General features: G+C 38.2%; 1 protein-coding gene across 1 annotated transcript in view; it reads right to left on the reverse strand.

The window, feature by feature from the left end:
- Positions 1-13,273, reverse strand: part of kif1b (kinesin family member 1B) — an 82,920-nt gene that overhangs the window by 22,893 nt on the left and 46,754 nt on the right. The window contains exons 17-23 of the mRNA XM_016257018.1: positions 13,014-13,120; positions 12,718-12,801; positions 12,124-12,304; positions 11,501-11,573; positions 1,798-1,900; positions 1,285-1,433; positions 459-637 (exon numbers count right to left, since the gene is read on the reverse strand). Coding sequence (XP_016112504.1) covers positions 459-637; positions 1,285-1,433; positions 1,798-1,900; positions 11,501-11,573; positions 12,124-12,304; positions 12,718-12,801; positions 13,014-13,120 — 876 coding nt within the window. The remainder of the gene's footprint in view (positions 1-458; positions 638-1,284; positions 1,434-1,797; positions 1,901-11,500; positions 11,574-12,123; positions 12,305-12,717; positions 12,802-13,013; positions 13,121-13,273) is intronic.

The following is a 13,273-nucleotide window of genomic DNA, read 5'->3' on the forward strand; positions in this document are numbered from 1 at the left end:
CAACTTAACCACTGATTTCTAGTCGTGTCCTCTTTTGGAAGGCCAAACAAAGTAGTTTTGCTTTCATAACGAAACACACAGCGTCTCCACAACAAAGTAGTTTTGCTTTCATAACGAAACACACAGCGTCTGTTCTTACCACAAATCTTCCCACATTGTGATGTAGACATGTGGGGCCGTGTTAGAACGAGCCGCTTTAGGTAGGTGTGGTTGACTCTTAACTTTTATAAAGAATATCTCTTTGGATTTGAGACTTTAGTCTTTGCAACTTTACAGATCTTCTTTATGCACCAAGAGCTTGTAACACTCCAAAGAGAAAGGAAAAATTGAAATCGCATCATATGACCCTTTTAAAAGAGCTTTGGGATTTCTAAATGGAATGGTTCCAAATAATAACTGCACAAGAAATAAGAGCAAAACTCTGTATATCACAGACTGGTTGGCATCCTGAGGCTTACTTAAGTTTCTCCAGGGACCAATAGTGAGTGGCTCCGTTCTTCAAGTCCTGAACCTCCACAGCCACCACTGTTCGAGGGAAAGCCCTGGTGTCACGCTCTTTCTCTGGTTCTGGGGGCAGCAGCTCCGGGGGCAGCGGAGAGTATAGGGTGTCCGTGAGTAAGACAAACTGGAACTGGACCTACAAATAGATCATGTAAATGAGACATAAGGGCATAAACAAGGATAAATGATGTGAGTTGATGACTGAAAGATTGTAGGTTCAGACATTTTTGGATACTGAAGTAATGTAACAAAGCTGAATACAGCATAAGATTTCCACACACTGATGAAAAACGAATTAAAAATCGCCTCTGGCCCCACTGAAGCTATAAATACAATGTAAGAGTGCATTATAAATCATAAGAATTTATCTCGAGGCTGAACAGCAGGGATTTTCATGAGGTTATACACATGAACTGAAAAAAAAAAAAAAAAAAAAAAAAAAAAGAGGCATAAATAAGTAAAAGTGAAGCAAGTTACAGAAAAAGAACTGATGAAACCGTTTATGTGCGTTTTTTTGACATTAATGAGACAACCTTTGAAAGCTGACACATGGGTAATGAGTAAAGCAATAGGGATCTGTTTGAGAATGTGTTAATACAGCAGAACTTACTGGTAAACTGGCATCACAATGAAAACTCAGGCATACACTGTTTTACATAATGTTGTGGAAGTAAAAAAAAAAAAATCTGACCATACACTAGACTTTCCTTTTTTTCAGGGTTTCACACTGGGTGAAGTTCAAAACAGTTCAATGTTTTGATGACTGACAAATGTTGTCTGCACCTTTTTCTTGAGCTCCACACTGATGGCATTGGCTTCTTTGAGGTACACAGCATTGCCCCACAGCTGGTCTCTGAGGGAGGTGAACTGGTGATATCTCCACTTCCTGAAAGCCCACTGGGCCAACTCATACTCATGCTGGGTCCAGGGCACTGTAACAATACAGACACAACATTCAAACATGGCAAGGCAGTGATATACTGTAAGCTAGTTGTTGTGATTTTGCCAAGCAGGACATCCTTATTGTTCCTAGAACAACATTCAATCAGTCAGACTATAGTGAAAGGGACAGGGGTTTATCAGCCTATTATCCATGTTCCTCTGATTGTTGGGTGGAGGTTATGGAGAGTTAGGACAGGAATGTGATTCAAACAAAGTTAATTTAGGAGCATGTCCTACTTATGCAATGTCCCAGTACAATGCACATAAAACTCTTTTGCAAAAAAAAAACAAAACCTAGAGTAGCTCAACACCTGATTCTGACTTATTTTGATTTTAGCATTTAAAATACATTACCTTCATCCTCTTCCTCTTCATCTTCCTCTTCATCTGGGGTCTCTGCAGTCAGTGAGCGAGTCTCCACCTGTTTCTGCAGCTCTTGCAGTTTACTCTCATATACCTTGAGAAGGTTTGATGAAGAGAGACACGACATGATCGAATCAGCATGACAAACACTCACTGAGCCTTAGAGAGATGAAGCTTCAAGAGGATGGTTACACTGTAGCTTTATCAATTGTGTGCTAGTTCATGACAATGGAATGATAATTATACTTCTTAAATTACTTTTTAATGACTTTGACTGAAGTTAAACTAAACAGCACTAATTTTGCACACAGAAATACACAATGGAGACAATGTTGCTATGCAGCTTCTAGGGTTGCTAGGGCATTGTGAGGTGGCTCAAATAGAAAAAGCTCACCTCCAAGTCTCTTCTCCCTTGATATGTTGCAAATCCATCTATACGATTGCATAGCACAAAAGGTGCAGGATGTGTTGCATGCTGACGTTTAATACATGCGATTGTAATATAGAAAATTTAAAGCACTTTTAATTTTGATGTTCTGCCATGGGGAGAACACATTTCTGATAACATCCAAGACATGAAACCCATCCTGAATCCCTCCAGCAATTTTGAAAATTAAACAAATCAAGGTATGTTCTTCACTGCCGCACCTACTGAAGCTGATGAAAAAACTTCTATGGCGCCAAAATGTCTAGACATTTCACTACCGAAATGCAACTGACATTTATAATACATTTAAATAGTAATAATGTTTTAGGTAGAACAGACTGTGCATTGTATAAGAGAGGTATTTAGCATGCCGTTTCACTAAAATGTGGTTATATGTAACATTTTCCTGACATTTAAACAGATTTTACTAGTCCCACATTGTTTTATAATAAATGAGAATATTCTGTCTATAAATCTATACAGCTATAAATCTACTTGCACTAGATGGATAATATAATCGCTCTGGATTTTAAGTCAAACTCATTTTATACAGTGCCTTGAGAAAGTATGCAATCTTATCTCTGAGCTCTACAGGCAGTTTTTTTTTTTTTTTGGTCTTTGCTCTAATATGCATTTTCAGCTGTTAGACCTTTTAAGTCATGTGAGCATTTCCAAATCATACCCATTCAATTGAATTTGCCACAGGTTAGCTTTACTCAAAGTGTGGTAACAATTACAAGCAAAATGAATGCTCCTGAGCTATATTTCAACTGACCCAGATGAATGAATACTTATGCAATGGAATCATTTAAAGGGATAGTTCATCCAAAAATGAAAATTTTGTGTTTATAAGATGTAGGTGACTTTGTTTCTTCAGTAGAACACATATGATGATTTTTAACTTTAACCGTTGCAGTCTATCAGTCGTATAATGCATGGCAATGGTAACAAAATCTATGAGAGTAAAAAACACATGCACAGACAAATCCAAATTAAACCCTGTGGCTCGTGACGACACATTGATGTCCTAAGACACGAAATGATCAGTTTGTGCAGTATTTATATCATTTTGTACCTCTAATACACCACTATGTCCAACTGCCTTTGGGCGCGCGCACGGCTTCCGGTGCGTGAGGTGTGCACGCGCTCTGTCTTCACGAGCCGCAGGGTTTAATTTGGATTTGTCTGTGCATGTTTTTTTTTTACTCTCATAGATTTTGTTACAATTGCCATGCATTATACGACTGATTGACTGCAACGGCTGGAGTTAAAAATCATCATATGTGTTCTACTGAAGAAACAAAGTCACCTACATCTTGGATGCAGGATTAGATTTTCATTTTTGGGTGAACTATCCCTTTAAGTTTTTTTTCTTTTTAATAAATTTGCTAAGATGTTAAAAAAACCTGTTATTTGCTTTGTCATTATGGTATGCGGAGTGTAGATTGATGTGGGGGGGAAAAAGTAATTTAAAGCAGTTTAACATAAGGCTGCAACATAACAAAACGTGAAAAAAATGAAGGCAATGTACTTAACTTCAGACTTATTTCACAACACTGACTAATAGCTGACTGCGGTCATACCTCATATTAAGAGCTGTAATATGATAAAATGATCATGATAAAACTACTAATAAATATTTTTTAATTCTTTAAAGGGGTCATATGATGTTATTTTAAAGATCATTATTTTGCGTATTTGGTGTAACAGAATATGTTGACATGCTTTAATGGTCAAAAAACACATTTTTCAAATACTGTACATTATTGTAGGTCCTCTATGGCCCGCCTCTCTCAAACACGTCATTTTCAACAACGCCCCCTCCTTTGACAAGCGCAATCTGCTCGGACTAAACTAATAACAATACATACTTACAGTCGCTGATTCAGAAGCGCCAGATTGTCATAGCAAAGTCGGAATTGACCCTTTTTTTTCCTTTTTTTTTTAATAGCCTTTGTGCACAGCCAGCCTTGTACTCTTCCAGTGTCGTCCATAAAATGCATTGCACAAATTCGAACATTTGGGTTGTGCTGTTCTGTTGTAAATAAATCTTAACCAATGATTCCTAATTGCATCTACTTCCGGAAGGCCAAATAAAGTGCTTTTGCTTTCGCACTAAAACACACAGTGTCTCCCTGACATGGCTGCATCAACAAGACTGCCGTTCCTGAAACCACGCCTTCTTTCTTTGCGTGCACATTTGGGCGGCATTATGCTAATATTACCACATAGTGATGTAGATATGTGGGGGCGTGTTAGAACGAGCCGTTTTAGGTAGGCGTGGCTGACTCTTAACTTTTTATAAAGAATATCTCTTTGGATTTGAGACTTTAGTCTTTGCAACTTCACAGATCTTCTTTATGCACCAAGAGCTTGTAACACTCCAAAGAGAAAGGAAAACTTGAAATCGCATCATATGACCCCTTTAAATGTAATTGCTATTAAGTATGTGTTTGTATAGATAAAGACATTTGGCTGAGAGTGTCAACAGTCAATACATTTCAAACTTGTCTACTTTATTTCAGTCATTGTTTGAAATTGATATATTCAGCACAGTTCAATGTAATAGCAATATTAGTAAACCATCAACACATTTTTGAGAATTAAAGATCATATGTTGCACAAAAAACGCACCCCTAAATAACACATTATAATACAGGGCCTTTTGGAGGCACTTGATATCACCATTGCATATAGATAAACACTGAACAGACAAGTTATATACCTTTAAAAAGGGTAAAATTACATTGTCTTTATATATTTCCTTAGCTCCTCTTGTGGTAGTTTAGAGTAGCTGGCAGCACCATGTATTAACGTTAGCATAACTTTCTTTATTGGAGCAGGGAAATGGCATGTCTAGATAGCAGTTTAAAATAAAGATAATCAAGGAGCGACTTAAACTTTAATTTCTGTGCAGCACTGAAAGGTGAAATGTGCAATTTTTACTGCATAAAACAGATTTTCAAAAATGATAATGACTGGTTTTTAGCACTCTATCTGTCATTGGACAGAAATACAGACAGCCCCACCACCAAACTGATATCACTGGTTGAGCCAATGTTGCATTGTCTGGATTTACACTTGTCAAAAAATAAAAATAAAAAAAGAGGAGGACTCTAGTTTAAAAGTGAAATGTGTATTTATCTAGTTTTTATTTATCTAGTTTCTTGATTTTACCTTTTGAAGGGAAAGTAATTCTGTTTTATGCAAGTATGCATTACTATAACAAAACCCAGGAGTTTCATTAGAAATAAGGCAGTATTTCTGGCAACAAAAGCATTCAAGTTCTTCATGCATATGAAGTAATGCTAAAGCCTGGACTTTTGGCCTAGTTGGCTAACGCTTGGCTCTGGCCAGAGGAGATGACATGAAGAGGATTTCAAAACTTGTGCTTCGTTAATACGCAGCTGGGAATGGGTCACACTTGGGTGCTGAGGCACAACAGTGCATAATTACATCAAGGCTTAAGCAGGGAAATCACAGTGACTTAAGTGTAAGGATGTACAACTACATTAACCCTACGTGAACATAATTACCGAAACAGTGGTAAATTTAATCTAGTGCTTAGTGGCATTACATATAAAGGCTGTGAATTCACATGTGACTAAATGAGAAAATAAAACAAAACACAATGCAGCATATACAGTGGGTATGGAAAGTAGTGGCTGCAATATAACAAAGAGTGAAAAATTTAAGGGGGTCTGAATACTTTCCGTACCCACTGTACATGTCCAGCAAATTTGATTTGGCTTTTAAGGGTTTTTCCTTCCCTAAAAACAAGCTACAACTTTCAAAATGAGTCTTGAAAACCATGGAAACAGCCCTGTTAGAGGTCCTTTCCATGAGAAGTCTCTGGTGCTTTCTGTGGGCTCGCTTGCCACACAGCGGACACCCGATAATAAATGCGATTCTAATCATGTTAAGATTGAGGAAAACAGCAGAGTGTTCTAGAACACTGACTCCATCCCGTGGGAACAGGCTATCCCCCTATTGAGGATCAGAGTGCAACAGACAGTTTAGAGGAACAATAAATGCAAAGCACGCTCTGAAGCCGTTCTTTTACTGCGTTTCACAAAAAGCATTGCCTCTTTGGATATGGATGTTTAGTGCAGACTGCAGAGTGGTTTGTACTCAAAATAAGGCAGAACCAAACTTTATAAAAACAAAGAGGCAGTTATTTTGATGAAAAAGAAACTGTTCTTACCTAATTTAGAGGTGGTGTCTTTAACTTTCAGATTAAAAGATTGACGCAAAATCATTCTGTTTTCTTTATATATTGCTATTACTTATTTTTAGGCGCCAAGTACAAGATAAATGCAATTTTAATGACACAGTGAGTCAATAAGGCACTTAAAAACTTTAAAAGCACTCCTTCATAATCTTTTACTCACCTACATAAGGCAGCTAGAGAAAGGCCTTTGCTGCCAACTTTCATATTTAAACTATTTAATGGGGAATACCAATGCAAAGATCCAAAACTTCATGAAATAAAAAATGTGCATAAAATGTAATGGTAAAAATGTAATTTGCATCTCTGACATGTGTTTAGAAACATTCAAGAGGATAAAAGGTTGGCTATTAACCTTCCAGCATTTACTGAACATATCACCCATGCATCTTGAATGCACACATATGACTGAATTGTACATTCAAAAACTCAAAATTCAAGTAAAGGTTCAAGGTTCTCACTGGACAGTATGAAATGTTGCAGTGTAGTGGTTGTGTTCAATTCAGACCATCAAGACCAGCAGCAAAACAATAGTAAACGAAGGCAAATCAGTGTAAAGTACATCTCAATTCCATAATGGCATACTAAAGTTTAAAAAAAGTTAATACTACAGTCAAGAACTAAAGAGTGTCTCTCTCAAAACTCATAGTTCCTAATACTTTATTGCAAAAACAATGCTTGATTAATTAATCAAAGCTCAAGAACACTGTTCTGAGATCTTGTTGTGGCTTGGACACCTTTAACCATCAGACTTATTGCTAGACTTTTAACCCATATGCATAACTAACATGGATGGGGGATCAAATGATTGATTCAAGGTGCTCATGTGGTATTTTCCATTGCAATTTGAATCTACAAATGACAACAAGAACATTCAATCGTTTAAAACAAGCGCCACATAACAGTTGGACTTGTTGGAGGCAAGCTGTCCAATGCTGTGATGAGTCTGTGATGTGTGATTTGTAGTGTCAACTAGTTCTGTACATGACCCTATGCCCTGCTTCCAATGTCACACTGTGGTTTCTCGACTGCCCTTCAAATTGGGGGCAGACATTTGCCTACGCATACGGGGTGGAGTGTAAAAATTGTTGTGGTGGCTCGGCTGCGGATTAGGTGGGTACTGCTGGTAGTTGTTGCTGGCATCTGTATTGTAATGACAGAACTGTGGATGCTGTTGTTGTGGATAATGATGCTGGTTTTGGTTGTACCGTGGCTGGTAATAGGCCTGTTGTGGGTGAGGGGGCTTCCTGTTCCCAGAATTGAGGGACTCCGTAGAGTCCGAGGCACGCTGGCTGCTGTTGAAGGAGTTACTACGGCCTCGTTCATGGAGTTTGTGGCTTTGATTGTGTCTATGACTCAGGCTTTGCTCTAAATCTTTGCTTCTACGTTGACCCATGGGACTAGGAAGAGTAGGGTACGTGTGGATGATGGGCACCACTTGTTCTCTGGGCTCTGCAGCCTCCACTTTGCCATCTTCCTCTTCCTGGACTGCTTCTTTGGGAACTTTCAACTCGATCACCTGTTCATCTGTGATAATGATATGAGTGCCAGGGGTCCAGGAGTTGCGATGCTTGGGGTTACTCCTGAAAGGGAAGCGCAGCTTGCGGTCTTCAGGTGGGATGAAGCGGTGAGGTCCGTTTTGCCTCCGGAGCTGCTTGGAAATCTCCTGTTGCTGAAGGTTCTTGAGGCGTACCTGCTCTTGTCGCATCCAACGTATATGTCCACGTCGGAACAAAGAATCATCATCCATCATTGTAGGAACCTGCTCGTCTGACTGTTCGCCGTTGGGTTTCTCCTCAAGAGCTTTACCCTCACTGGAACTGCGGGCTCTCATGGGTGCACTGCGAGCGTTTTTCTCCTGAGACTCATTGGAAATTAGTGGAATCACTTGCTCCATCTTCAACATCTTATTACGGAGAGCTCTAATCTCTTCATCCTTCATGTTGTTCTGCTTTTTAACCTCTTGCAGGATGTCTTCCAGTTTGTCAATGTGCACTTTTAGGTCATCCATGTCAGTTACACCTCGCCCGTTTGTTATGACATCTTCGATTCGTTCGTCCCCGACCCCTACAGTGTCCCAGACATCTCGAGCCACAGCTCTCCAAGAATCACGTTCATTCGGGTCTTTCTTCTTGTAGGTGGCACAAAGCTCTTTCATTTTTACTATGGCCAGAGCCTCAATCTCTTGACGGGTGTGACGGAAATCATTCAGAGCCACCTCATAGCAAATTTCTTTGACTGCCTGGATCTTCAGATCAGAAATAGTCACCCATTTGGAGTCCTTTGTAAGGCGACGATGCTGAGGGATCTGGTACATTTTCACAGGCTCTCGTCTTTTACCACTGCTGGGTAAGCCACACTTTTTGACTATGGTTTGGAGCTTGCTGGGAGGAAGTTTCTCCCGAAGTGAAGTGATGAGTCTCCAGCTCTCCTCGCACGACCTCTTATCAGAGTCGTCGCCACTATCAGAGTCTCCATCCTTGAGAGAACAAAACAGGAAACAAACCAAAGAGTGCGAAAAACAAAATGGGAAAATTAAAATGGGATATCGAAATCAAAAGGAATGTTTTCTGTAAAGAATGGACAGTGTTGTGATATGCAAAATGGGAACAGCTAAATGAGATGATGCTTTGCAATATGAGATTCTAAAGAAAGCACTGCTACTGGTTTGTTTAACAATGAAAGCTAACATTCAATTTATACATGTACATTTCTGAAGTATTTGTATTTGTATTATGACTATACACATCAGATACCCAGGATTTCCTAATTACATAAGTGAAACTTATGAAAACATTGCAATATTTAGAAAAATGTACAAACTGATTAATTAAGCTGAGAAAAAACGTCAACGTACTTGACAATTTTTAACTAACTGCAGGAAAAGCTGAAAGCAAATGTTTGTAGACTGCAAGTCGACTACAGATATGACAATTTTAGAGAGGATTATGTACTCGCAGATGCATTTGACAATGCTTACTTTTATTTTTTAGATTTACAACGTGTAGATACAAATTCAAATCACCGTTATTCCCAAGTTGCATATCACTATAAAAAGTAAATGCAAGGCATGACTTTCATGATTATGAGAAAAATGTCAACAAAAAGGGGATAGATGTTGCTTGATATGCTGCTTTATCTGTTGCGCTGGTTTCTTTCTTTTTTGTCAAGTTTAAATTCATGACATCCTCTTCAATTAGAGCTCTTGAAAGTCGCACCCCAAACATGCTTCAGTGGCATGCAGCAAAGCCTGATGAGTTTTGCTTCATTCCCTCATTTGAAGTCCTTGATCGAGAAGATTTGGTTTTAAAGTTTTTCTAGCTCTAGCAGTGGGTTAGACTCTTGCGTGTTTATTACAGGTCAGTACAGAGAAGAAAAAGAGAAAAGGACAGGCTCTGAGAAGGTTAAAAGCATCGATTTCATCCACTACAGTTAAGAGGTTAGTTGAGAGAAAATGCAGTTTCTCATTTTCCAGGTCAAGTAAAACAAGGACAATACAAAAATCACAATCAAATAACAAAGGAGACAGCTGGCGACCATGTAATCGTGGTTGTGTAATCAGTGCCGTGTACGATATCTGTGTCGTTCTGTGTATGAGATTATATGAATGAGACCATCGGAGCATTGGAGAGCTTGTCATCATTGATTAAGACCCCCAGCATGGATAGCTGTGTTATAGCATGCCCTCTGTGCCTGGCCAGACACAGATGTGTACAACTCAAGGCTACAGATGTCAATGAGAAACCACATTGTCACTAGCCTTCATCAACTACAGCAGAAATCTTGGGTTATGGCAACAATGCATTGGAAATATCAGCAATTGCATTGAGAAAAGCAACAACGCAATAAAAAAAAATAAAAAAAATCTATTTGGGTAAATCAAATGCTGACTCAAGCTTGACCAGCTTAACAACACTGCTCAGCAAAAAATACTAAATGAGGTACTAAGTACCCTGTAAATTAATCTGTTAAACATGCTACAAAAACAAACCATGCAAAAGCAGCATACAGAATAAACCAAAGAAAAGACCTCCAATTTAATTAAAAAACCCCATGAAAAATTGTAACGGGCAAAAGTTTGATGTCAGCTCCAGGATGTAAAAGATCTCCAGATATGATGATTACTGTAAAAGTATTTTTTTTATATAAATATTTGCAAAGACCCATTTATACTGTGAGAAAAATATAAAAATGAAGTTTCATATGGACAAAATGTTGTTTGTTGTTTTAAAATTAAACAACTGGCTCATATATGGAAAAGTTTTTTACTTTATATAAAATTAAGTTGACGGTGGATCTTTTTTGTCCATTTCTAAAATATTACATAAAAACATATAACCCTGAAGAGTGACATTTAATTTAGTTCAATTCAAATCAGCTTTAAAAAAAATTTTTTTTTTTAAATCACATTAAAACATTTAATAAATATTTTAAGTTAAAGCATACAATTGTCAAATCTCAACAAAAAAAGCTCCCATTTTCACTTCATGGAGTCTTTAACTGGTACATGGCAAACTAATGCCTTACACAACAATGTAATGTTCATAAAGAACACATTAATTAAAAGCCGAATTGGTATTTTTCTGCTGATGCTGTTTTGCAAAGTTACATCTCAACTCTATGAGAGAAAAGTGAAAATTTGAATAAGAAATTCTCGCTAATTCTTGGTGTATCAAACTGAATATGTAAATCAGTCCATATCAGCAATGGGCCAGCTGCTATCTCAATCCAGACAGAGTGGATTCAGTTATCATGCAAAGAGGTTCAGCCATGCACTGGGAGAAGTGTTTCACTCTCACACACACATACAGACACACAAAAGTCTCAAGTTGTCAGAGCTAAGAGTGCAGAATTAGTGCTGGTTGGACTTCAGCAGAGCAAGTAGAAAACTACGGGCCCGTTTTACTTTGTTCATCAAATGGCACATCTCTCCCCTCAGTCTAATTTGGAAGGACAATTAAGGTCTAATTGAAATGAAAGAACAGGTCCTCTGATAAACAACAGAAGAAACCAGAATTATCAAAGAGATTCAGCCTTACCAGTCTCTGTTGCTCAAGCAGCTGGTCCGCTTCTTCCTTCTCTTTTTTGTACAGGATCTCCATTTCTGTAAGCCTGATATAATACAGTGCAAGACCACTGCATCAAAAAGCTGCTCTTTCTTATGCTCACTGCATTTCCTTTCCACAACATAATCCTAAAAATCCTTCTTACAATAATCCAATTCATATTTGCTCACATTCCATACCAAGAGCTTAAACTTCACAAAATGTAGATTTTGTCTTCTGTAGCTGCTGGGTGGCCCTGGCTTTGGTTGGCTATCCAACCCCTATACGATATATTAGCTGGAATTAACACTTGCCTTGAAAGAATTTTGCTAGTTTGAATAGTTAAGTTAAGCTCTATTGACAGCATATAAGGCATTATGTCAATTACCACAGAAAATAATTGAGAAATTATATGTTACAGTAAGGCACTCACAAAGACAATAAATGTTTAAATTCACAGTTTCCATATACATGTTAACCAGAAACTAGTGTGAACGTTTACTATTACTTGTTAAACTGTATTTTCATTGCAAAGTGCCTGAGGGATGAGTAAAAAGGATATACTGAACCTGGAGCTGTCGTTTAATAAAATCTGATGATTATTAAGGCTTTCGTACCTTTTCTCCATCTCTTGCTTCATGTCAATACCCTGTTTCTCCAGCAGTTCTCTTTGGGCAAAGGTCCAGTCCACTGGCTCTACGGGGGTCTCTGCTGTCGGGGTCTTCTCACGCTCTGCACGAGCCTGCTCAGGGTGGTTAAACCGGAACACGTGGTTCTTTCCCATGATAATGCGGTTACCTGAGGAATGAACAGGTATGTACACATTGGAACAATATAACAGACTATAAACATACATTTTGCACATGTATTATGCAACTTGAATGTGCAAGGTTTCTGGTGTCAGCCACTTTCAGTTCTTTTAGCTGTACCAAGTCCATTATGCTGCTTAATGTTGCAAACTGGCATTTGTTATCACATTAATGCATTATCTGTAATCAGTAATCTGTAGTGCAAACAGTTCTATTGCTTAATATGCATTTTGTTATTTACCTACAGAGGCTAATGAGGCACATTCACAGGAAACAGCTTACTTTCGCATTGAAATATAAAGTGAATCGTGAATTACGTTTCATTTGTTTAGTTTTTTTAATGAATATAATCAACCAGATTAAACCAGAACTGAAATGTGAAGGCAGCTGTCAGTGAGTCACCTGAGCGCAGTTGGACTGCCGAAGTCACACGTTTTCCATTCACATATGTTTCAGACCCTTCACATGGCTCCAACTTGACAATCACTGTAGAGACAGAAGACAATTCACTACCTCCAGCAGAAAAGCCTAATATAAGATGTTCATTCAGTAAAAGCGTAAAGAACAAAGAACTAATCTTTGACAGAAAAGTTAGTTAATTTGCACTGAACTGATCATGTCTGATTTAAAAGCGTTTAACAGCTGACACATGAACTGAACATATTTAAATGGACTTTAAGGTGTAAGTGAGCTCTAACCATCTCCGTTGGCATTTCTCTCACTGCGGAAGACACAGTGCTCCTCTTTGATGTGAGCTCCGCTTAGAACGATATCCTGTCTTCTTTCTGCATCTGCCTGGCCCACCCTGTCAAAACAAATAATTTAGGTAACACTTTACTTGAAGGGGTGTGCATAAGACTGACATGACACCTTCATAATAAAGACATGACACATGTAATGAATATGAAGGAGGTTTTATGCATGTTTATGACAACTGTCATTAAGTGTCATTCGCTCA

Source organism: Sinocyclocheilus grahami, unplaced genomic scaffold (genome assembly GCF_001515645.1).
Source record: "Sinocyclocheilus grahami isolate Dianchi unplaced genomic scaffold, SAMN03320097.WGS_v1.1 scaffold29.1, whole genome shotgun sequence".
Taxonomy (NCBI): Eukaryota; Metazoa; Chordata; class Actinopteri; order Cypriniformes; family Cyprinidae; genus Sinocyclocheilus; species Sinocyclocheilus grahami.